Here is a 25,600-nt window from a genome sequence, read left to right on the forward strand (position 1 = left end):
ACCACCTCTTAAGGCCCAAATTTCTATCGAACCACCACTTGAGGATCTCACCTCCGCCGTACCACCACTTGAATGCCTGAGCACCGCCTAACGCTGGAGTTCTATTGGACCACCATTTGAGAGCCTGAGCTCCGCCGGACCACTGCCTGACGTCGTTGCTCCGTCGAACCACAACCTGAGGCCCGGACTTCTGTCGGACCACCACCTGAGACTTGAACTTCTGTCGGACCACCACCTGAGGCCGAAACTTCCACCATAACACCACTTGAGGCCCGGAATTGTGCCGGACCACCACCTGAGGCCTGAACTTCCCCCGGACCACAACTTCACGCCCAAATTTCTGCCAGACCATCACCTGAGGTCCGGAGTTCTGCCGGACCATCACCTGAGGCCCAGACTTATGTCGGGCCACCACTTGATGCCTAGAGTTCTACCAGAGTACCAACCTACTACAATGCTCTTTTTGCCCGCAATCTCTGGCCAACTATGTTCTTTTGGACCCCTGTCACCTACCGATTATGATCCTTCCAGCCTCCGTTCTACATTGCCATACAATGGTCTCTCGAACCTCGATCTCCTCCACACTAAGGTCCTTTTGACCTATATCAAGGTTCTAATATGAGGCCAGACAACAAACCAAAAGAAGGAGAAATTTGTGGTTCGACCGGTCTAATCGGGATTAAACCGGATGACATTGCAGTGTTTGCCATCTTGATTGTCTAGCCTTTCATCTCTCCAAAATATCAGTATTGGTAAGGTTCCTCAGCTCCAACTGCTCCCAAATATCCTCGCATCTCTTGAAACATTATCTCTTTTAAATCTTGAATCATTGCAGTGTTTGCCATCGTCTTTGTCCATCTCTTCCCTCAAAAGACTTCACTTAATAAGAATTCGGCTCCTAAAATCATTGCCAGTTGATGAAGCGATATCAAAGTTTTCACAGACTCTGATTAGCACAAGATTGGTCACATATATGTTGTTAATATATTTCTAACAACATAGCTTGCGAGTTATGTATTTGTAGTATTAGTATGCAAGGAAATGTTTATTTAATTATATCCAAGTGATATGCACACTTAATGTAATAGCAAATAACAGTGGTTTTGATGAAGTGCTGATAGATCGTAGAAATTGTATGTATTAATCTCGCAATCATTATATTTTGGTAATTATTCCTACTGAGTGAAGAGAAAACTAGCAGCTTGTGTGTTAAAATCATAACCTTACCTTTCATTATATATATATATATATATATATAAAGTGTTTATCCTCAGAGGGCATGCGCTCTGCTAGGGTTTTGGCCGCCGGTGTGATTCCTGTCGTGCAGCCCTCCGACTGTTTTTCTTCTCCCTGTGAAGTGTTTCTCTCCATTCTTTTTGGGTCTATTTCTCTAAATGGATGGTAAGTGGTTATTTGATGGTGGTTTTCTTAATGGCAAACCATCGTCCAAGTCATTTAGGGAGGCTCTTTCTGGTAACATCTCCCCCTTTTTTGAACTTAAAATTTCTACTCATCGTGGCCTTCCCTTATTATGGATTTCTGAGGCCGAAATTTTATCGCTTGCTGCTCCTTTCAATTTTCCGTTGGTGGGGAAATTTCTGACTAACAGGCCCTCTCTTGAGGCCATTCGAAAATTCTTTTTCAACTTGAAACTCAATGGAGAGTTCTCTGTTATGGTTCTGAATCTGAAGAACATTTTAATTAAATTAGGTAATGATTTGGATTATTGACGTATCTTTGCTCATCGTTCTTATTTCGTGAACAATAGTTACATGTGTTTGATTAAGTGGTCTCCATCTTTTTAATGTGGATATTGAATCTCCTGTTATCCCTATTTGGGTGTCCTTCCCGAACTTGAGACCCCATCTCTTTTCTCCGAGGATTCTTCAAGGCCTTGGCTCTATTTTTGGTCGCCCTCTAAAAATCAATCATGCTATCTCCTTTGGTTTTCGCCCTTCAGTAGCTCGGGTTTTGGTTGAATTGGACGTCTCTAAGAAATTCCCTGACAAGATTTGTGTTGGCCCAAAAAATTTAGGCTATGTCCAGTTGGTAACTTTGGAGGATTTGCCTTTATATTATTTGCATTGTAAATCCTTAGGCCATTCCAAGTTGGAATGTGGTATTTTGCATCCGCATTTATCTCAACCCCCTTTGCAGAAGGATATTCATGTTGCTGTTGTGCCGGATTTAGATTTAGGATATAATAATTCTATTATAATTCGAGTCCTAACCTAGCTGTTGTCTCCTATTGCTTTACCGTCTGTGCACCCTATTGAGATCATTTCCTCCTCTCCTGGAATTTGTTCTAATGATGTGGATGTGTTTGATTGTGAATATGTTTTTATTCCTGCTGAGGAGGTGGTAGTCGTTGAGGGTGTTTTACTTGTGTTTATGTCTCCTCGGGCGGACCCTGTTGTTGTCGGGCTCAAGTTTGGTGTCCTGACATCTCGTTTGTGTGCTAGTGACATTGGTGGTGGTTTTAATTCCATTTGCCTTGTCTCGTGTAGTTATTGTGGTTGCCTCATGTGTTTTGGCTGAGGCTATTATACCTGGTGTGGTTGCTGATCATTCTGGGTCCTCTATTTCTCTTATTATGCCGTCTGTAAAGATCTTATATGCTTCTCCTATTTGGTTGGTTCCTGGGTGTGGAGTGGCCGATATTTGGGATATTGCTTCCTCTTCATTAAATATGGTGGTGGATAATCCGGGGCAATTTGAATGTGCTCCTAATTGTGTTGTTGACGGGAATGATAATTTTGTGAACATCCCTATTTCTGTCTTGTCGAATCCTGAAATGCAAGATCATGTGGCTAAGTCCGTTAACAATTCGGTTTTGTTTCAAATTGACTGGCTATACTTAGAGTATGCCATGTCTTCTAATTCTAGTGGGGAAGAAGGGAATTTTATTGATTTTGAGAAAGATGATGTTGGCCGCTTTCCAGGTCGTGGTCGTGGTAAATTTAAACGCAGAGGTAGGAAATAATTGGCCTATTTTTTGGGTTGATTGCTTCCGTGGTTTTGGTGTTGATTGGACGATGATGAGGAGGCCCCTGCATCCTCTTTGTGGCTTGGCTGATTGGCAACCTAGGTGCCACGTTTGTTCTAGCTCCACTCTGGTTTTGTCACATATGGATGGCCTGTGCTTGCCTCGTGTGTTGGTGTTGGGGTCTCCACCCTGAGTCCACTCTCACTGCTTTCTTTTGTCCTATTGGCTATTGATTTTTAAGTTTTGTTCTTGTGCTTGTTGTAGCTCGTGGCTGTCCTATTCCTGTACTATTGTATCCCTTTTATTTGTATATATATATATATTTAATTTATTTATTTATTTATAATACTTATTAAAAAAATGAAATTGGACATTTTTTAACTATTTCAAACTAAATTCGAACCAAACACAATCCACATGAGAAAAAAGAAATTAAAAACAAGCATGCTATTCACAAACATGTGTCGTACTGTTAACAACAAATTTTTCAAATGTGTCTCGCTCAGATTAGGCTCTCATTGAATTCATTTTATTATTGATTGATGCTTAGGGCTATAATGATCTAAAATAACCTTTTCTTTTAAATCTAAAATAACCTTAATACTTGATATCACCAAAAAATTATCTTGATCAGTCACGAATCTCAAGGAAAAATCAAGTCGCAAAAATTTTAAATTCAATTCGAAACCATATGAACTACAATCTCAGCAATTTATAGTCAAATTGAACCTATCAAATATTAGACAATGAGAGTCTAGAAGCATCCAAAATCAAGAAAGTACAAATACACACCAAAGACCAATAATTATTGTACACGTGTAAATACAGTTAGGGGACTTTAACTCTGTATTTAATACCCTATAAATAGGGATGATTTACTCATATCTCAGATAATGAAAACGCATTACTTTGCATTCCTCTTTGTTGTCATACTGTTAGCTTAACAGCTAAAACAGTTTATCATGGTATTAGAGCTTCGTCTCTAAGAACGAATTTTTTTCCCTGTTCTTGTTCTCTTTTCAACAACTGATTCTCAATGGAGGGATCGTCAACCTCTCTTCCCACGGTGGATTCGACATCGACAAACCCGCAACTCAGTTTCTCTCCTCAGCTCAAATTCTTGATGAGTCACATCAAGAACCTGGTATCCAGTCCGCTAACAGAGACGAATTAGCCCGATCTGGAAATCTCAGGTGCTCAAGATCTTCTGTGCAAACGGATTTAAAGGGTTCTTGGATGGTTCAATCCCTGCTCCGAACCCCTCCGATCAATCCTCATCTTCCAGCGATTGCTTAGCTCAAACGCAATGGGATTTGATTTATCAAAACCTAGCCGCTGCATTATATTCGGTAATTTCACCAACTATCCTCCCGTACGTGCTTTCGGTAACACATACTGCAGAAATATGGGATACACTTCAACTACGATTGCAATCTACGACGAGATCCCGTGTTCTTCAATTGAAAAATGAACTTCATCATGTTGTCAAGGGTGATAAATCAATGGTTGCATATCTACTTGAAATAAAGTCAAAAGTAGATTCAATTGCCGCTGCAGGCAGTAAAGTCGAGCCTGAAGATGTTATACTGCACACCCTTAATGGCCTTCCAGCCTCTTACCAGTCATTCAAAACAGCTCTTCGGACAAATTTACAGCCTATAACTCTCGATGACTTGTACAGACTTCTGTGCACAGAAGAACAGATTTTAGTTCAAGATACGCCCAAAGATCTTCAAAACTTACAGATGACAGATCCTACCATGGCGCTAGCGGCTTACCGGGGTCGTGGTCGCGGTCGCTGTCGTAGTAATGCAGATCGTGGACGACGAGGCCGTGGACAGCGATCTTCACAACCGCAATCTGACAGACCTCCAGCAAAGACTGTATGTCAGATTTGTATGAAAATAGGGCATTCATCAATAAAATGCTGGTATCGTGCAGACTTCTCATACAATGAAGATTCACAAAAGATTGCATTATTTAGTTCTTCCGAACCACAAAATAGTGCTGATTGGTATCTTGACAGTGGCACTTCTACACATCTCACTATTGATGCAACTCATCTGATGAATACCGATCCATACATGGGATCTTCTCATGTTGTACTGGGAAATGGCCAACAAATGCCAATCCAGTATACCGGTAAAGGCGTTCTCCCAACACCATCAGGTACTCTCAAACTCAAAAACATTCATCACGTACCAAATCTCTCGTTTAATTTACTCTCTGTTCACCAATTAACTCATGACAATAACTGCATCGTTTCTTTCTCGCCCGCTGGATACCAAATCAAGGATACGAAGAGCAATCAGGTTATTCTTCAAGGTCCTTGCCATAACGGACTTTATTCGGTTCGCTCGACAAAACCACCTAATCCTGCTCTTCTATCCATTCAAACTGTACCGGACTGATGGCACTTCAGACTTGGACATCCATCTAGCGCTACCCTCAAACGTTTGTCTACTGTTGTTCCTATTATACATACCACGTCCCATACTAGTTCTTATACCACTTGTCATCTTGCTAAAAGCAAGCAACTATCATTTCCTGCTTCAGTTTCTTTTACAAATAAGTTGTTTGAGCTTGTACATTCAGATGTATGGGGTCCTTCTCATACTACATTAATGCAAGGCTCTCGTTACTTTGTCACTTTTATTGACGACTACTCACGATTCTGTTGGGTTTTTCCTCTTGCTCATAAATCAGAAGTTTTTCAAGTGTTTACACAGTTCCATCAATTTATTAAATGTCAGTTCAACACCAATATCTGTACAATTCGTACAGATGGCGGTGGGGAATACTTAAATAACAAATTCAAAATCTATTGTAAATCTGTTGGAATTGTTCATCAATATACTTGTCCCTATACACCGGCTCAAAACGGTGTAGCCGAGCGTAAAAATCGTCATATCCTAGAAACCATTCGAAGTCTACTGATTCATTCCAATGCACCTCATACATTATGGGTTGAAGCATTGCACACTGCCATTTATCTTATAAACTGAATTCCCACGGTTACACTTCAATATAAAACACCATTTGAAGTCCTCTACCAAAAGCCACCTTCTTACACTCATCTAAAAACATTTGGTTGTCTTTGCTTTCCTTGGTTGAAACCCTATTCCAAATCAAAACTATCCCCACTATCCATTCCATGTGTCTTTGTAGGCAATGCTTCAAATCAGAAAGGATTTTGCTGTTTTGATATTATCACTCAGCGCATATTCACTTCAAGACATGTTATCTTCAATGAAACCAAATTTCCTTTTCATAACCAAATCTCCACATCAAATACCAGAAACAATATTCATCCAAAAAATTCAATTCCTCCTCTTCTTCTTGTTCCTACCTCTACACTAGCAACATCAACCAACGCTCCTCTGTTAACCCCTGTAACTCCACAACAACAACATAACTACCAACCCACCTCTTCTCACACTACAATCAACCCAGCTGAATCATCTCCCATACCAACACCTGCCCCGTATGCTGGTAATTCTCTAGTTAACAATGTCAAGACCCATCCGATGAAAACAAGATTTTAAACTGGGAATCTCAAGCCAAAGCAAGTCTTCGACTTCACTCATCAGCTCACTAATACAGACCCTGTTTCATACAAGCAAGCATCTAAGCATGAATGTTGGCGGAAAGCCATGTCCCAAGAGTTTCAAGCATTACAGTCTCAAGGCACATGGATACTAGTGCCTCCACCAAACAACCAAAATGTACTTGGATGTAAGTGGACTTACAAAACCAAGTATCATTCAGATGGCACCCTTGCAAGACACAAAGCGAGATTAGTAGCATTGGGATATAACCAAGAATTCAGAATTGATTATGTTGAGACTTTTAGTCCTGTAGCCAAGATCACAACTGTTCGTGTACTACTAGTTCTGGCTCTTCATCATCATTGGCCAATACATCAACTAGATGTATCAAACGCTTTTTTGCATGGGTGGCTCTCAGAAACTGTCTACATGAAGCAACCAATTGGATTCATTGACTCTCATTATCCAACACATGTTTGTAAACTAAACAAAGCCTTGTATGGATTAAAACAGGCTCCACGCCAGTGGTTTGAAATGCTTACAGGTTTCCTACGTCAGTTGGAATTCACTGCAAGTCACTCCGATCCTTCGTTGCTAATCCATTGGAAAGGGGACTCAAAAGTATATGTTCTAATATATGTAGATGACATTATAGTAACTGGTAGCAATCCATCTACCATCAATCATCTACTTGGACAGCTTACTCACAGATTTAAGATGAGAACGTTGGGAACTATAAACCAATTCCTCGGTATTACAGTGCTTCCTACACCCACAGGTCTACTACTCCAGCAAACACGGTATGCTGAAGAAATTTTGGCACGGGCTGGAATGATAAACAGCAAGCCTGTATCTACACCGAGCATCATTAAGACAGTGGTTGAAAGTTCACTTGAGCAGTTTGAAAATCCAAAGCTGTACCGCCAAATTGTTGGAGCATTGCAGTATTTGACAGTAACACGCCCAGACTTATCCTATGCCGTGAATCGGGCGTGTCAACAAATGCACCAACCAACTGTTAGTGATTTTGAAGCACTTAAACGAATACTACGATATCTTCAAGGAACCACACAGCTCGGATTACCTTTCAATGGAGATTCACTAGTGCTTCAATCCTACGTTGATTCAGATCGGGCCGGAGATCAAAAAGACCGCAAATCAACTACAGGATATTGCAATTTTTTGGGCACATCACTCGTGTCATGGAGTGTTAAAAAGCAAACAACTATAGCCCGCTCATCAACGGAAGCTGAATACCGGGCAATAGCTTTAGTTACCACTGAAATTATATGACTGCGGCAACTCCTCAATGAGTTAGGTTGCTCTCAGATAGAACCAACCAAACTATACTGTGATAACACCTCGGCGATTGCCTTGCCTAACAATCAAGTATATCATGCTCGTACTAAACATATTGAAATTGACTGCCACTTTATCAGAGATTGCATAAAAAATGGTAGCATTCAAGTTCATCACATTTCAACTCAAGATCAACTAGCAGATTTGTTCACCAAATCTCTTCCCTCTACCCGATTCAAATTCCTTGTCAACCAACTAATTGCTCGCATCGATTCATCAGATTGCAGGGGGGTATTAGACAATGAGAGTCTAGAAGCATCCAAAATTAAGAAAGTACAAATACACACCAAAGACCAATAATTACTGTACACGTGTAAATACAGTTAGGGGACTTCAACTCTATATTCAATACCCTATAAATAGGGATGATGTACTCATATCTCAGATAATGAAAACGCATTACTGTGCATTCCTCTTTGTTGTCATACTGTTAGCTTAACATCTAAAACAATTTATCATCAAAAAGGCAAAGACAACGTCTACAAAATCAACTCAATCCGAGCCCAAATGCATCCAAATTGAAGACTCAAAGCATCTTTGGAAGGTTCAAACCATAAATTGGATGACCCAACGATTTCCAAATGTGACATGCTTATAGTTGAATCAAGCGACATGACGAGACAAATCAAACGAACCTAATATCATCGAATCTGATATCATTAAGAGATTCAAATGCCCAATAAACAGTCCACGATCAAGGGGTTCAATGTCAGCCATCTATTCAAACCAAATTTTTAGCAGGTTCGTGTGGCTTCCTCTAATGGTGGTGGTCTTTTCTGCTGCTTCTTCAAGACGAATGTTCTTCTTTTGCTTGGTTTCGGCTGCTCCTTTTCCTTTCTTATTTATTATAATAGCTTTTATTTCAAAGGCTATATTTTTAGAGAGCTTTTGGTTCTTTAAAGACTTGTAATGTTCATGATTAATTAATGTGTAAGCTCCTTAATTTGTGGGTTTTAAACAAAATAAAAATAAAAAATGGCTAAACAATACCAACTTAAAACTACATTAAAACTTTTGCAAACTACAAATACTTAAAATAGTCCTATATAAGGTTAACAAACCAATATAATTTAACAGCTCAACCCTTGTTTCTACATTTTCCACTTCAAAAAATATACAACGGCCACTTTGACAACCTTATTTTTACTCAATCATTCATGCTTCCTACAAATGAATAAAAGTTTACAGCATAAAATTCCTTCATTTCTTACAAGGTTGCAAACGACAATATAAGCCAGTAAAAGTTTATTTCTTGTTTGTTCTTCAAACATTTGAGAAATGGATATACTGAGAGATTTCAATGAGTGCTGCTCTCATCCATGTTGCTTGTCTATGAGGTGTATTGGCTTGTTGATGATGGGGAATAGCTCGGGGCAATAGGTGAATAGCAAGCACTTGGGCTCAAATAAGGCTCCCATTGAATTCATTTTATTATTAGTTGATGTTTAGGACTATAAATAAGCTAAATTGGTCTGAATATTATCCAGATCAAGTTCATTTATTTATTTTATTATCAAATCTGGATCAAATTTAAATATTATTTGATTTTAAATCTTATTCAAATATATTTATAAGTTTTCTTCTCAAATAGATTTTCCAATGATGAGATTTGTTGCGTGTTAGAAAATACGCGGCGGTAGAGTTTGTAAATTCGCGTCCGAGCGTTGCACGTAAGTTTAACACACAAACAGAAAGAAAGAGTGAACACCAAGAGTGTTTTGATTGTTTGCTTCTTCTTTATCGCAGTCATGGCAGAATGGTTTGTTGGCCCAATCATGGAGAAGATCATCAACACTTGCTTTGATTACCTGCAAGATCAAGTTGTATTGCACACTGACATGAAGGAGGCGCTGGAAAGGCTACAGAAACTCCACCCCATGATTCAATCTCTCATCTTTGGTTGCAACAAAGCGCAGATCATACATCAAAATCCAGATCTCAACAGATGGCTATGGCAGCTTCGAGATGCCATTGATGAGGCAGATGATGTGCTCGATGACTTTGAGTACATGAAGCATGAAGAACAGCTGAACAAAAACGATGATGAAACAGAGGTGCGTTCTCTATCATGTGTTACCTATTTGAAACTGTTTGCAAATATATATATATTGATCTATTTCTCACCGATTTTATCAGAAAAGAAAGGCGTCTTCCAGCGCGAGCTTCTTGATTGAAAATGTTCACAAAATTTACAAAGTTAGTAGAGACCGTGCTATCAAAATGCATCCCAACTTGAAGAGACTTAAGGAAGTCGTGCAGAAACTTGATAAAGTTTCTGCTGAGGTTAGTATTTTTCTTCATCTTTTAGAAAGCACAAAGCAGGAGCAGCAGCGTGAGCTGTATATATCACGCGAAACAGGATCCTTGCCTAGAAATGATCTTATCGGTAGAGGCAAGGAAAAGGAGTTTGTTATGCAGTGGTTGAGGAAGCCATCAAATGGGCATCCGGGAACTGATTTGTACAGAAACATCTCTCTTCTATCCATAGTGTGGCATGGTGGTATGGGAAAGACAACTCTCTTGCAACATGTCTATGAAGATGAAATGACAGAGGAATTTGATCTTAAAATGTGGGTTTGTGTTTCCAACAACTTTGATGTGGAAAAAGTCATTGCAGATATGTTGGAATCTCTTAAAAAGGAGAAGCCTAATTTGGATTCACTTGATGCACTTCAAGGGAAACTTAAGGAGGAGGTGATGTCCAAAAGGTTCTTACTGGTCCTTGACGACATTTGGGGTGATGAGGAACGGGATAAAAGTAAATGGAAGAATGTGCTCGCCCCTCTGTCTTGGGGAAGTTTGGGAAGTAAAATTTTGATGACGACTCGGATGGACTCTGCTGCATTGATAATTGCAAAAGTGATTAGAAAGAAGAAAGAAACATTGACATTACAAGGCTTGGATGAAGATGAATGTTTGCAGCTCCTCAACAATCATGCATTTGCTGATGTAGAGAATCTTGATGATCATAAAAAGTTAAGATTTATTACTGGACAGATTGCTAAAAAGCTTTCAGGGTCTCCGTTAGCAGCAAAGGTCATGGGTGGTATTCTGAATGATAATTTGGATGAAATGCATTGGAGAAAAGTTTTAGATTGTGATATTGGAATTATAAAAAATGATATGATGTCTGTCTTAAGATTGAGCTATATTTACCTCCCACAACCTCTACAAAGTTGCTTCACATTTTGTTGCATATTCCCACAAGATCATGAATTTGATAAAGATGATTTAATTCGAACGTGGATTGCATTGGATTTCATTCAGTTATCTTATAATCAAGGAGAGACTATGGAGGATACTGGAGGAAGGTATTTTGATACTTTGGTTAAGAAATCATTTTTTGATAAATATGATAATTATTACAAGATGCATGATTTATTACACAAACTGGCACAATCTGTTTCCACACAAGAATGCTTCAGAATTGAGGGTGAATTTGAGTTGTCTTATAGAATTCCTGAAACTATTCGACATTTGGCGGTTAATACTAACAATCTAGAAGTGGTCAGAAAGATTGAGAAATTTAAAAATTTGCATTCACTTCACTTAACCTATAGCAAAGATGATCAAGACTTTGTTGATGTACTTACTAAAATTTTTGAAACATTGAGAAGCATTTGCTTATTGTGCATAAATAATCAACAGTTGACAATGATACCTGAGGCAATTGGATGTTTAAGACATCTTCGATATTTGAAGATGGCTAGAACTAGTGTTGCTCAACTTCCAAGATCCTTGAGCAATCTTTATCACTTGATGTTTATAATATATGATAAAGGAGGTTTGCGTATTCACAATGATTTCTTACCAAAGGATTTAAATAATCTTTTTAATCTACGTTACTTGAAATTTCCTTGGGATGTCATTGATGGGATGCATGGGATTGGAAAGCTAAAATATCTTCAAGGGCTGGATGGGTTTTATGTTAAGAATGAGATTGGTTATAAAATTGGGGAGTTGGAGCATATGAATGATCTTCGTCAGTTAAGAATCAAACTTCTTAAAAATGTGAAGGATGTCGAGGAGGCTTGCAGTGCCAAAATAAATCAAAAGAGGAATCTCATTGATTTGTCTTTAGAATGGAATCACCTTTATAACAACGATTGGCGGGATTCTTTAGCAACTGATCATTGTAAAAGCATACCAGAAACATCACGAAGCATTTTTTATCCTTCCTTGGATGAGAAAGTGCTTGACAATCTTCAGCCACACAACAATTTAAAGCAATTGCGGATATATTCATTCATGGGTGCCAGGTCTGCAATATGGATGAACAATATAAATTTGATCTCAAATCTAGAATACATTCGACTGGAAGAGTGCTTGGAGTGGCAAACTCTTCCACCTTTCGGGCAGCTTCCCTCCCTTAAATATCTCCTTCTTCGTAACATGCCAAAAGCAAGACTGCCTGACAGTAAATTTCATGGAAATGGCAATGGTTGCCTCTTTCCATCACTGAAGGTGCTAGAAATTGAACATTTAAAAGTATTAGAGGATTGGTTTGATGCAAGAGCAGTAGCAAAAGGTGACAAATTGTTTCCTAGCTTAACTGAACTGTACCTAAGAGACTGCCAACATTTGCAAGAGCTGCCCTTTTTGCCTCCAAAGCTCAAGAAATTGAAGATTGATAACATTGGATGGAAAGCTTTTAATTGGCTTCAATGTTCTAGCAACTGTTGCATCCAAGAGCTGACAATTACAAAGAATGATGAGTTGGTTTCATTTCCAAATGAGGCAGAGCAGTGGTTTCCTCAAGTTAGTTCATCCCTTCATAAGTTGTACTTTATGGAGCTGAAATCCCTGCAGTCTCTTCCTTCCTCTTTGGCAAGCCTCTCCTCACTTAAGATTCTACATGTGAAAAATGCTCCTCAACTCCAGATGTTGCCGAACATCCCTGCCTCTCTAGAGAAATTAGTGCTTGATAATCTCAAATCATTGCAATGCATGCCATCTTCTTTGTCCATCTCTTCTCTAGCTGTCCTTGAATTAAACAACATTCCTCTCCTCAAATCATTGCCAGAACTCCCGTTCTCTTTGCGTCTTATGAACATTTATTGTGTGAACCTATATTGCTTACCTTCTTGCCTTCCTAGACTTTCTTATCTCCAAAAAATTAGTATTGGTGATGCTCCTCTGCTCAAAGAATTACCAGAACTCCCTTCATCCCTTCGTGAACTGAGCTTTAAAAATATTAAATCCCTACAAACTCTCCCTTCCTCATTGACAAGCCTCTCTTCACTTGAGATTCTATCCATAATTAATGCTACTCAACTTCGGCTATTGCCAAACTTTCCCACCTCTCTAGAACAATTATCACTTACTGATCTCAAATCATTACAGTGTTTGCCATCTTCTTTGTCGTCCATCTCTTCTCTGAAGTATCTTCATTTAGAGAACATTCCGCTCCTCAAATCATTGCCAGGCTTCCATTCTTTTTTGTGTTTACTAAGCCTATATAACCTTGAGAACCTAGATAGCTTGCCTTCTTGCTTGTCCAGCCTTTCTTCTCTCCAAACACTTAATATTCATAATGTTCATTTGCTGCAAGAATTACCTGACCTCCCTTCATCCCTTCGTGTGCTAGTATTTACAGGGCTTAAATCTTTGCAGTTATTGCCAAACATCTCCGCTTCTTTAGAAGAATTACATCTTTCAAATCTCAAAGCATTGCAGTGTCTTCCATATTCTTTGTCCATCTCTTCCCTAAAAAATCTTTGCTTAATGGCAATTCCACTGTTAAAATCATTGCCAAAACTTCCTCTTGGTTTAAAATATTTGCTAGTCAATAATGTTCCTCAGCTCGAACTATTTCCAAATATCCCCGCCTCTCTGGAAAAATTAAACCTTGAAGATCTCGAAGCATTGCAATGTCTGCCATCTTCTTTGTCCATCTCTTCCCTCAAAACACTTGACTTAAAAAGAATTCCGCTCCTAAAAGCATTGCCAGAATTTCCTCCCGGTTTAAAATGTCTATGCGTAAAAAATGTTTCTCAGCTCCAACTATTGCCAAACATTCCCGTCTCTCTGGAAGAATTATACCTTACAGATCTCGAAGCATTGCAGTGCCTACCATATTCTTTGTCCATCTCTTCCCTCAAAACACTTTACTTAACAAGAATTTTGCTCCTAAAATCATTGTCAGACCTTCCTCCCAATTTGGAATCTCTGGTCGTCGATAATGTCCCTGAGCTCCAACTATTGCCAAATATCCCTACCTCTCTAGAACATTTAAACCTTTCGAATCTCAAAGCATTGCAATGTCTGCCATCTTCTTTATCCTTCTCTTCCCTCATAAGACTTCGCTTAGTAAGAATTCCGCTCCTAAAATCATTGCTAGTTCTTCCTCTCGGTTTGAAATATATGTTCGTCGAAAATGTTCCTCAACTCCAACTATTGCCAAATATCCCCACCTCTCTAGAAAGATTAGATCTTTCAGATCTCGAAGCATTGCAGTGCCTGCCATCTTCTTTGTCCATCTCTACCCTCAAAAGACTTTACTTAATAAGAATTCCGCTCCTAAAATCATTGTCGGACCTTCCTCCTGATTTGAAATATCTGTCCGTCAAAAATGTTCCTCAGCTCCAACCATTGCCAAACATCCCCGCCTCTTTGGAAGAATTATACCTTTCGGATCTCGAAGCATTGCAGTGCCTGCCATCTTCTTTGTCCATCTCTTCACTCAAAAAACTTCAATTAAGAAGAATCCCACTCCTAAAATCATTGCCAAACCTCCCTCCTGATTTGAAATCTCTACTAGTCTACTGCTGTCATCCAGAGTTGATGGAACAATATCAAAGTTTTGGCAATTTTTTTTTATTAGTAGAAGATTGCTAACATGCATGTTGCAATCGACAATATAAGCCAGTAAAGATTTATAATTTCTCGTTCAATCTTCAAACAATTGAGAGATTTCAATTAAAATATGAATTTAAGTAGGAGGAGGAAAGCATAATGGGAGGTTTTATAGCTTAAGCTGATAGGCTTTAGCATATGAAACCAATCATCAAAAACATTTGGCACTGTAAAAAATATAATTTAAGTGTTGGTGAGTAGAAAGGTGACTGGATTGATTAAAAAATAAAAGCTTGAATGATTATAATGTAAGCTATGATGTAGAATTTATGCCAACAACAGAATGGGAGTAACTATTAGCAAGAAATGCATGAAGAGAATGAAGAAACTAATGAGAAGTAATAAAGATTTTATGATTTTAATATCTCTGTATGAAAAAGTGACATTTGTAATTTGAATTTTGTAATCATTTGAATATTCAACTGCATGAAATATTTTTCTTGTTGCTAATGACTTAATTTATGTTTCTATTTTTTATATCAAATTTTATTATCTATTTTTTATGAAGTTTCAGATGATGCAATATGCATATTATGTTGATGTTGTCTTTATTTTTGAATGAAGTTAATCCTTTCTCCTCTAGGACACCTTAGCACTTAACTCATCCTACCTTAGCATAAAAATTACCATTAGGACCAATCTTAACGGGGTACCCAAGGACTTAGCATTGGCTAGCCCTAGAGATTCTATAAACTTTTCAAGTCACTTTTTAGTGGTCTTAGAAATTTAGTAAGCTCACCCAAATTAAACCTTAGACTAATCCTATGTTAAATCCTAAGTTGCCTAAAAGTATCAAATTCCCCCTAAGGTAACCAATGACCTTGGAATTAAATCTAGAAACCTTGACCACTTCCTAGGCTCAGCCAAAGGATCCAGCACTAAGAGTGCTGGTCAACCCCATTTGACTCTTGGTCAAAGGTAATTTGATCAGATTTAAAGTCAAAACCATAAAAATACCTAAAAACTTCATCTGGTCAAAGGTAAACTTCAGTAATTGTTTTAGCCACTGCATTCATTATTTTCATAGATCTAACTATCAATCTACTCATCTTTTGCTTTGTGCTCTCTATTAAGTTTACCTCAATATTTGTTATTATTTACCTCCCGATGATGGGTCAAATTTGAGTTGGATGAGTGGAGATGAGTGAGGATGCTGACCATTCCTATTTAGTGATGGTGATAGGTGGTCTTTTAGTGGGATTAATGGCTAGAAATGGATATAGGTATTTAGTTTAAAGTATGATGATGTGAAGGTGACGGGTTTAAATGGATATGATGAAATGAATGACAAGACTAGTCAAATTTGAGCTGATTTGAAATATCGCTTCAAAGAATGAGTTTTAAGTGTTATAAATGATAGTAAATAATGGTTGAGGACTATCTTAGGATGTGAAGAATGGATGTTCAAGATGTAACAAGCAATGCACAGTAGATCATATTATTAGGGAGTATCATTAACCACTACACACTTCTATTGTATTTGCACCCAACATGCATAATGACTAACTCAGGCATATTAAAAAACTCCTTTTTTCATCAAAACAATGTAATGGGTATCATATATAAGGTCACATCAAATACTTGAAGGTGAACCATCCTTTTCTTCTTCTTTCATAAATGGTGAGATTTTGCAACCAAGCAACACCGGCTACTTTTTTTCTTTTCAGATGTTCTAACTAAAAATCCCACTTTCTCTGACCATGCATGTGTGCGGATTTCTAAGATAAAGGAACATAAAACGCTTGTATCCTACAAGCCACATAAATATCTAACAATGCTCAAAAGTATTCTATATCTTTAGACCACTTAATGAAAATATATTTACCAAGCTTACAACTCATTTAATTCTATGTTGAAGAATGGCACTTTGTGCATTGACATCATTCATCATTCTTTAAAAGCTCTTAGAGAAATGTAATGAAATCAAACCATTATATTTTCCATGAAGAAAGTTGATGATCATATATATGATACTCTATTCCATCACTAAAAACATGTTTACAAGAATAGTTTCTCGAGTCATAGAATAGCTCACATTTTATGAAGCTTTCGATGAACTCAAATGTGCTTCAAACCAGCTAAAGATATCATATAACTGTAAACTGGTCATTTCGTGATATCCATATGCGAGATTTAGTTCTTCTTGAATATGATTAACCCACTGATATTTTTCAGATGAAATTTTATTTTCCTTTAAAACTTGCTTCCACCGAGTGGCTCGCCCGTCCCGCCTCATATAACCTTTGTCATCAATAAAACCTCTCTGATGAAGCAGCTCAAACAATTGAACAGAGAAAGCTTGATCCAACCGTGGAATTCTATCTGATAAAAAGTTCGGCGTCAAGGGAAACTGCATACATCTAACTTCTTTCACATGCACACCTTTCATCCTTAGAGTTTGCATATTCATCTCAATCAATTTCATTCTACGCTGATCTTTTGGCATATGAATAAAAAGGGTAGGAGGGTAATTGGTTGGTATGTCGATTGAATCAAATACCCCTTCTGCAATCATAAGAGTGATACTACTAAACCTCATCACAGCAGCAAGTGCTGAAACAAAATTGCCACCGGATGAAGCCCCAAGAGCTACAACAGGCAGCTTCCCAAGCTTATTTTTATCAATCCACCACTCGATAATCCATTTAACAGTTTCTTTCTCCTTTCCAAAAGTCCAGCATTTCCCAACACTGGAGACTGCAAGCACCGCAAATTTCTGAGCAAGGGCATGGAGAACAAGGAGTCTCTCTTCAGGCAATCCAACACAGTTTGGACAGCTAGACGACCTGTCCCAAAAGTTAGAAGATCTGCCATTGCATCCATGGGCTATAAAAAGGACTGCTTTAGGTGATTCAGGTAGTTGCCACATCAAATCAGTGCCATTCATAAACACCATAGATGGAAGAAGCTGGAGCTCGACTGCAGACTTAGAGCCGCTCCATTTTAGCTTTGGGGAGTCGAATTGGGAACTGGATTTAACTCTAGTTATATAAATTATCACAAAAGTGATAGCGAGGATAACAGAAAGTGAAGAAAGGGCAATAGTTCTACATCTTTGTAGACTGGAAAATGACCTCATTGGTTTCGAATTTCGCCTCCACATCACACAATGGATTAGAAGGAAAAAAAGAAAAGAAAGAAAATTATGAACTTATCTACAGAAAATGATCGAAGATTGTTCTCGGGGTCTCGCTAAGTGAGATGAGATACGAATAAACGGAAGAAAATCCCCGGAGAACGGATTTTACATCTATTAAATAAGCAACTACAATTAAAAGCAATCAAAAACCACAAAAAGAAAATAGCTGTGGGAGGGATCAAAGCCAAGACCTGGATCGCCTTGTAGCCAGAAATTAGGGATTTCGAGGTAGAGGAACGCAAGCCATTAAAATCCGATGATTGAATCCATCGGAAAAAAATAAAAAACGATCCAGAATTCTTCGTGGTCTACTGTCCTTCAAAATAAAAATTGAACTATTTACCCTTTCTTCAGCCCTTATTCATGTGAAACTATTCTATGCAGATACAAATGTTCTTATGAGGCGAATCAGAACGTGCCGCATTTGCTGTGTACAACTTTATGTTGGGTGATGTTGCATCTGATTCACCTCATATTTCCCCTTCTACATAAAAGCAAAGAGTTTTGGCTGTCCTATCTTAGAGAGATTATTAGGTGTGGAGTGCCGACGGGGGAGAACCATCCGCAACAAATATTGGCGGATGATCGGTACCGCTCAGTACCAAGTAGTACCGAGCACCCCCCAATTCTTGTGCGGACGGTGCACACTCCGCGTCTAATAATTTTTCCCTATCTTATGACTTGAGCAATATTTAATTTAAATAGTGTCAAATATGATTTTTTTTTAAATTTAGTACTTTAATTAATATTATTTTAGTCTAACTATTAATTAAATCCCATTATTTAAAGATTAATAAACTTAAAAAGAATTTGCTAATTTTAAATCTTAAAATAAATAGTCAAATAATTTATTAGTATTTAACATGATTTGACAGTTTTATAACTATCAGTTTTAATGTTTTAATCTCCTAAAATTTATTAGATGTAAATTTAAAGGATTAAAGAGGATATACTAATCCTACTTATAGCCAAATGGGTTTGGGCCAAGCGTAATTATGTAGGTAATAATAATAATTTTGAATAATTTTCTATTTAGAATTTGATAGTTAATTGATTATAAATTTAAGACTTAATTTTTTTTAATTTATAATTAGATCACCTAAATTTTGAAGAGCACAGTGAAGTCTCAACCATTATTTTCATTTCTAATAACTCTATGAGTTATTATTATTTTTTTTTTCTTCTCAAAAAAAAAAAAAAACTTTAAAAAAAAAAAAAATAACTTTATGAGTTTAACTTCAAATAAATACATATATTTAATGGTTTATTTATTTGGGTGAAGGATTAGTTTTATAAACAATCAAACTTTAAGTGATGTGTTATTAATTTTTCATAAATAATTTTATATATGTAACACTAAATAAATGCTATTACTTAATATGAGCTTTCAAATCATAGAAAATATAGAGCTAAGTTAGGATTGTTGGTTTTATTAAAATTTAATGATTTAGGTGTATTGCACATTGGCCAATTTATAAAAAGGAACATGCTTTAAATCTAAATTTGTTTAAGGTGCAGATTAGTGAAAATTTTTGAAAAGGAGCAAATACGGAACTTATTTCTCCAGTTTCTATAAATTACCCTAATTTTTTTTAGATTTGAGAAGAAACCTATATATGAAAATACGGTTTCTTATGAAACCAGATTAATAAATTTTGGTTTCTTAAGAACCTGGATTTTCATGTCCCGGTTTCTTAAGAAATCAATTTAAAAAAAAAATTAATTTATTTTTATAAATTTCTATGAAAAAGGAAAAAGTAAAATTAATTTAACTTAATTTTTAAAAAAGTTATCATTATTTATAACTGTTAAAAAAAATGGATATAAATTTTATTTAATTTTGATTTTTTAAAATTTTTATTAAAATTATCTTGAGTTTTGAAATAGATGTGTTGCTTATTACATTCATAAACCATTAGATGTTTTTTTTACTATTAATGCTTTTTATGTTGAACATTATTTTTTTTGTTGGTTAATGAACCTCCCTATCATAATAATTAGTGATAAATAAGTTGCATGTGGCATATATTTGAAGAAAAAAAATATTCACCACAATCCCATTGATATCGATTATAAAACGATTTCAAAATTTGGCATTTGGGTCCAATCTTTGTCATTCATGTCACTCTAAACTAAATAGGTGAACAATATCAACAACCAAGTAGTTTGGATCATTAATTGACCACTCTTAGCTATATAAGGAACCTCTTGACACAAAGCAATTTTACTTAAAATGCTTCTTGAACAAACCTAATGTACACCCTCTTACATTCCTCTCAATAAGTCTAAAACCTCCCTGAGATTTGTTACCCTACTACTCATGATTTCATTCTTGATAGATCAAAATACTTAATCACATACTCAAAGTAAAACACATTCCACATAACCCTTTGTAGAGGCATTATATAGTTCCAAGGCTCTCTTGGTCACCTCAATGAGATTTCTCATCAATTAATATAGTATCTCTTTTTAGAAAATAATTTTAGAGAAATCCTCTTACACACATCTCATATAATTTTTGTATCACCCTCTCATACATTGAAACCCTTTTGTAACTCATACACTTATAAGTCCTCTTAAAGTAATTGAGTCACAATTATTTAAGGTTGTTAGCCAACCATAGTAGAATCTTCTTCTTCTTCTTCTCAGGTCAAATTGAGTCTCAAGCTCCTAAACATTAAAGTACCTTATATCATTGTCGTCCTATTCTATGATGATTAGAATTCAAGGTAAAGTCCATGTAAAAAAATGCTAAAAAAATGCAATCATTAATAAGCTAAGTTGGAAAAAAATTTCAAGATTACTCGTTTGTGTTGAATCATAAACTTGACATTCAAATCAAATATAAGGCTAGTGAGTGGTATTTTTGGGTGAGATTAACAAAAAAATAATATTTGTTTTATGATGAAAAGATAAGGGTTTTAGATGGTCACGATGCAAGGAATAACAAAAATAATCAACTTTAGGGAAATTTGGGATTATTTGAAAAATCACTTAGGGAATATATTTTATATGGAACATGATGTTGGATGGTTAGTTTAGAATGTGGACTTATGATCTGGAGCAGATGGTAAAGATTGGCAGAGCATAAGAGGGTGTTGAGGTGTAGAGAACAAGACTAGGTCATATTATTTTCTTATTTGGTTGAGGGCTATATAGAGGTTCGCAGAGTGGTTATGAGGCTCTACAAGTTGATTTATTGGTCTTGAAGGATGCATGTGAAGTGGTGAATAACTTAAAAGTAGTTATATCTATGTATTTTCACCAAAGAAGAGGCACACATTTGAAGCCACCAAATATTAAGAAAATGAAGAATTCTTCTCTACTATAATATTTCATTACAAGCTAAAACTTATTATGTAGATTAGTCCAAATTTATAAGCATTACAAGATACTTGGAAGACTACATTTCAAGGAGAAATTTGGATGTAAAAGGAGAAGGAAAAGAATATCATTATATGTTCTACATCAAAGTTTACATTAGTAGCAATATAGTTGTACTCTCTATCTATTGCACTATAGAAATCACAAAAGGATTAGACAAAACTAGTGTCAACACATAGTAATCTCCTTCTGCATTCAAAGGTCCCAAGTTGCAACCTAGGTAGTCTCGTTGCTCCTAATTTTGTGATATAACTCTTTATCAACATGTTATTCCTATTATTAATTCTAGCCTCATATTCCACATAGTAATCAATAGAGAAGACTACAAATATTTATACCTAATCTTAGAGCATGTATTGATTGGATGTATGGTAATTCAAATAACCTGGTGGTCAAACTACACACTACTAGATCAACCTCTATTATATCCAATTGACCCACAAAATAGCTTAACTAACCAACAAGATTAGATAACTTAGCCAAGTTAGTTACAAAAAGAAAAGAACTATTAAAATTTTGTATTGTTATAAAAACAACCCAAATTACTTTTGAAAACTATGATGTATCGAGCAAATAAGCAATAAAATTAAGATCCTTATAAGCTAGACACCTTAGAGCTTGAGAGTTGGTCATAACTTACTCTAAAAAGATTAACTAAATAAACCCTTCTGAAGAGTTAAGCCTTTGAACCTCATTGTAGTTTGATCAAGGCCACAAACATGGAATACTAAGTTCAAGGGCTTCACTATTATCCAACATCCAAAGCTCTATGGTATCAATTTCTTGAGCTAGCCAAAGCTTTTTCCATAAAAACAAATAACATTATTTAGCTTTCAACTGCTTAGAAAAAGTAACTTATAGGTTTTAGCAAGGAAATCTTCACATTAAAGTCATGGCTATCTAATAACTAGACATTAATAACTCTATAAATTAAATAATGCAAAATCATGGGATCTTAATCGAGCTAATGACTCCTTTAAACATACTCCCCATGAATTAAAAACCCAATAACACCATGAATGTTTTGATCCTAGCGATCTCCTTAATCGAGAGTATTATCCAAAGTTAAAAAGTATAATAAGCTAAGAGTATTTTTGCCTATTGAAAATCTTAAAGAGATTATTTACTATGTACATTCAATCTGCCAAACAAAACATTACTAGGCTTTCTTGGAAGTAAGACTAGCAGTTTATTTCTTTCTTCCAAAGAATCAAACTACTAAAAAAAATTATAATAGCACATTCCAATCAATTAGATAGAGTCCAACCTATTTATTACCATAATTAAATAAATGCCCAACCAACTCAAACACCATCATTTCCTCTGATTTTTCTCATCCAAAGTCCCCATGAAATTGCCTATAATGGCTGGATGTGCATATGAGGAATTTTTAAGTTAAATAACACTACACATCACTAAATATTTCTAGCTTTTTCCCCTCTAAGGGTATATGTGGTTTGAAGAAATTGGGAGAATTGTAATTACTTCACAATATGAAATTTAAATTTGTTTTTTGTTTATAAATTTGGTGATATTATTTTACTAGGTGTTTATATTTGAAGATTCTAATTTTATGTATTTTGTTTAATTATTATTATTATCATTTAATTATTTTAGTATTTAATATGAAACTATCATGAAATATTCTCAACTTCATTAATGGCTGCGTCTTTTTTCTCGCTTGCTCTAGGGTGTGCTAGGGCTTCGCCCTAGCCGCCCCTTCCGGCATCTCATCCCTTGCGGTGATAGCTGCTTCCTTTCCTACTGCAGGGAAGTTCTCCTTCTTAGATCTGGTTTTTATGGCTCCTTCTCGTTTTCGTGACCCTGGATTTTTGGATGCTTCATCTTCTCTTTAGTTTAAATATTCACTTTCTGGTTCTTCCCCTCTTTCTGGTGGTTTTCCCGAGCTCAAGGTTTCTTCTCATCAGGGGTTGCCGGTGCTGTTGATTTCCGATGTGGAAATCACGACGTTGGCGGCACCGTTTGAGCTTGCTTTGGTTGGTAAATTTCCTGGTCGGAGACCATCGCTTGAAGCAATTAGAAGTTTTTTCTTCAAGCTTAAACTTAATGGAGAGATTTCGGTGACTGTTTTGAATCAGCGTAATGTCTTGATAAAACTTTTTAAAGATTTGGATTACTGTCCGGTCTTTGATCATAGATCTTATTTTGTTAGTAATTGCTTTGTGAAATTGATTAAGTGGTCTCCTACGTTGGTGTGGATGTTGAATCCCCTATTATCCCCATATGGATTTCATTCCCTAACTTACGACCTCATTTGTTCGCTCCGCGTATTCTTTGGTTCACGTCCATCTGTTGCTCGTGTTTTAATTGAGCTAGATGTGTCCAAGCAGTTTCCGAACAAGTTTTGGATCTATTCGGATAGTGTGGGGTATGTTCAATCTGTCATTTTTGAAGACTTTCCTGAGTATTGTGCGCATTGTTTAGCTTTGGGCCATTCTAAAATGAGTTGTACAATTCTTAATCCTAGCCCTGTCACCTCTGCTTTGCCTCCTCTTTCTCAGTCGTTGGGGGTTGATTTAGCTGTTGTGCACTCATCTGATCCTGGTTTTATCTCTAATGCTAAGGAGGGAGGTTTAGGTGTTGACTCTGTTGGCTCGGGTAGTGTCTCTCCTAACCCTCTGGTTGTCCCGGATTTGAATGATGTTGAGCCTGTTGGGCCTGCTAATGTTAATGTTCTTGAGCCTTTGGGTCAGGTTTTAAATCCGCTTGCAGTGCTTCTTGATAATGTTGTAGTTAATCCTGCTGTGGTTGGCCCTACTATCGTTGGTGCACCTGTTGCTGTGGTTGTTAATACGAATATGGGGTTTGTGGGTGGCCTGGGTGATGTTGAGCTGGATGTTCGTGGAATTTCTAGTAATGGTGTCTTGCTCGGTTGTGGTCTTAATTCTTTGCCGGAGGTTGGTGCCTCGTTGGTTAATTTGGAAGTGGCTGATGTTCTTAATACTTGTGTTGATGTGCCAGTGAACTTAATTGAACCTCAAGTCCTGGTTATTCATGTGGGGAACAACTCCGGTATGGATGTGAGGAAGCATTTAGATTGGCTTCATGTTTCGTCTGATTCGGAGCCCGTTTCCTCTTTTGAGTCAAGTGGGGCGGACGATCCTGGCAATCCTTTTGCTTTGTTGCATGATACACCGGTTGTTTCTCGTGCCTATGTGGTAAGGCCTGTGGTAGGGGCACACGTCGTCGGTAATGGTGTGGCTTTTCTGGTGATTTCTTCTGGTTACAATTTTTTGGATTGCATTTTTCTGGGGTTGTGCTTTGGCTGGTCTGGTTGTTTCGGTGGTGAGGGTGGTTATCTTTGCATTTGTTCGAGCTCTCCGTTTGTTCTTCGTTTGGCCGGGCAATGATGTGGTTAGGGCTCGCTTGCCCTCTGGCTGGCCCGTGGCAACCTTTGGTGTTGGCGTGCTGGTGCGTTTCTTCATCAAATTGGATGGTCCGGGCTTGGCTTAAGGGTAGCTAGTAGTCACGACCTTTAACTGAGCCCTCTTATTCTGTAATTTTGTTCACTCGCTCGTCGTGTTGTGTCTTTCAATGTTGTACTTTGTACTGTTTTTTTTGTCTGGAATAAAATTTCTGGTTAAAAAAAAATTATTTTAGTATTTTTAAATTTTATCTACTCTATAAATAGGTGCTAATTACGCCTTTGATTGAACAATAACAACATGCCTTTATCCCACTATGTGAGGTGAGCTATGTGAATCCATTTTCTCCACTATGTCTTATTAAGAGGCAAATTCTCACTTAAATCTAATAGAAAAATATCATTAATAATACTTCCTAATAAAGTCTTTTTAATTCTACATCTATCTTTCTTAACATGAGTTAGATCTAATATATCTACTTTTCTAACCAAGTCATTAGAAGACTGACATTTTATCTCATATTATTTTATTGAATTTATTAAAAAATATGAATAATTATTTTTTTAATTAATAAGTTTCTATCCAATTTTAGTTAAAAAAATAAAAAGAAAAAATTATTGGGCTTGTTATTGTGATAAACAAAACCAAAAAAGAAAAAAATAATCAAAATTTGATCAATAAAAAATTACATCTACTACATTAACATAAGCTAGATCTGTGTAGTAACATAAGCTAGATCTAATACATCTACTTTCCTAACCAAGTCATTAGAAGGCTGACATTTTATCTCATCTTATTTTATTGAATTTATTAAAAAATATGAATAATTATTTTTTTAATTAATAAGTTTCTATCCAATTTTAGTTAAAAAAATAAAAAGAAAAAAATTATTGGGCTTGTATTGTGATAAACAAAACAAAAAAAAAAAAAAAAATCAGTGAGG

At 36.6% G+C, this 25,600-nt stretch overlaps 4 protein-coding genes across 5 annotated transcripts; 3 read left to right on the top strand and 1 right to left on the bottom strand.

The window, feature by feature from the left end:
• Positions 1–6,639: 6,639 nt before the first annotated feature.
• On the top strand, positions 6,640–7,827 carry LOC110112350 (uncharacterized mitochondrial protein AtMg00810-like). The gene has a single exon (XM_020844546.1). The coding sequence runs from the start codon at positions 6,640–6,642 to the stop codon at positions 7,825–7,827; it is 1,188 nt and encodes a 395-aa protein (XP_020700205.1).
• Positions 7,828–9,610: 1,783 nt separating this feature from the next.
• LOC114579849 lies at positions 9,611–10,067 on the top strand. Its single transcript, XM_028695705.1, has one exon. The coding sequence runs from the start codon at positions 9,642–9,644 to the stop codon at positions 10,065–10,067; it is 426 nt and encodes a 141-aa protein (XP_028551538.1). The 5' UTR covers positions 9,611–9,641.
• On the top strand, positions 10,018–15,003 carry LOC110112356 (putative disease resistance protein RGA4). The gene has a single exon (XM_028695692.1). It carries the CDS (start codon positions 10,114–10,116, stop codon positions 14,728–14,730), a length of 4,617 nt encoding a protein of 1,538 aa, XP_028551525.1. The 5' UTR covers positions 10,018–10,113; the 3' UTR covers positions 14,731–15,003.
• A 1,541-nt stretch (positions 15,004–16,544) lies between these two features.
• On the bottom strand, positions 16,545–18,283 carry LOC110112347. Of its 2 annotated transcripts, none has more exons than XM_028695693.1 (2): positions 18,079–18,283; positions 16,545–17,717 (listed from the first exon to the last, which is right to left on the bottom strand). In XM_028695693.1, the coding sequence occupies exon 2, from the start codon at positions 17,642–17,644 to the stop codon at positions 16,787–16,789; it is 858 nt and encodes a 285-aa protein (XP_028551526.1). In that variant the 5' UTR covers positions 17,645–17,717; positions 18,079–18,283; the 3' UTR covers positions 16,545–16,786. The 2 variants fall into 2 exon arrangements, with proteins under 2 accessions (XP_028551526.1, XP_020700201.1); XM_020844542.2 differs by having other exon boundaries at positions 16,545–17,998.
• Positions 18,284–25,600: the final 7,317 nt, after the last annotated feature.

Source organism: Dendrobium catenatum, unplaced genomic scaffold, assembly GCF_001605985.2.
Source record: "Dendrobium catenatum unplaced genomic scaffold, ASM160598v2 fragScaff_scaffold_665, whole genome shotgun sequence".
In the NCBI taxonomy this organism is placed as follows: Eukaryota; Viridiplantae; Streptophyta; class Magnoliopsida; order Asparagales; family Orchidaceae; genus Dendrobium; species Dendrobium catenatum.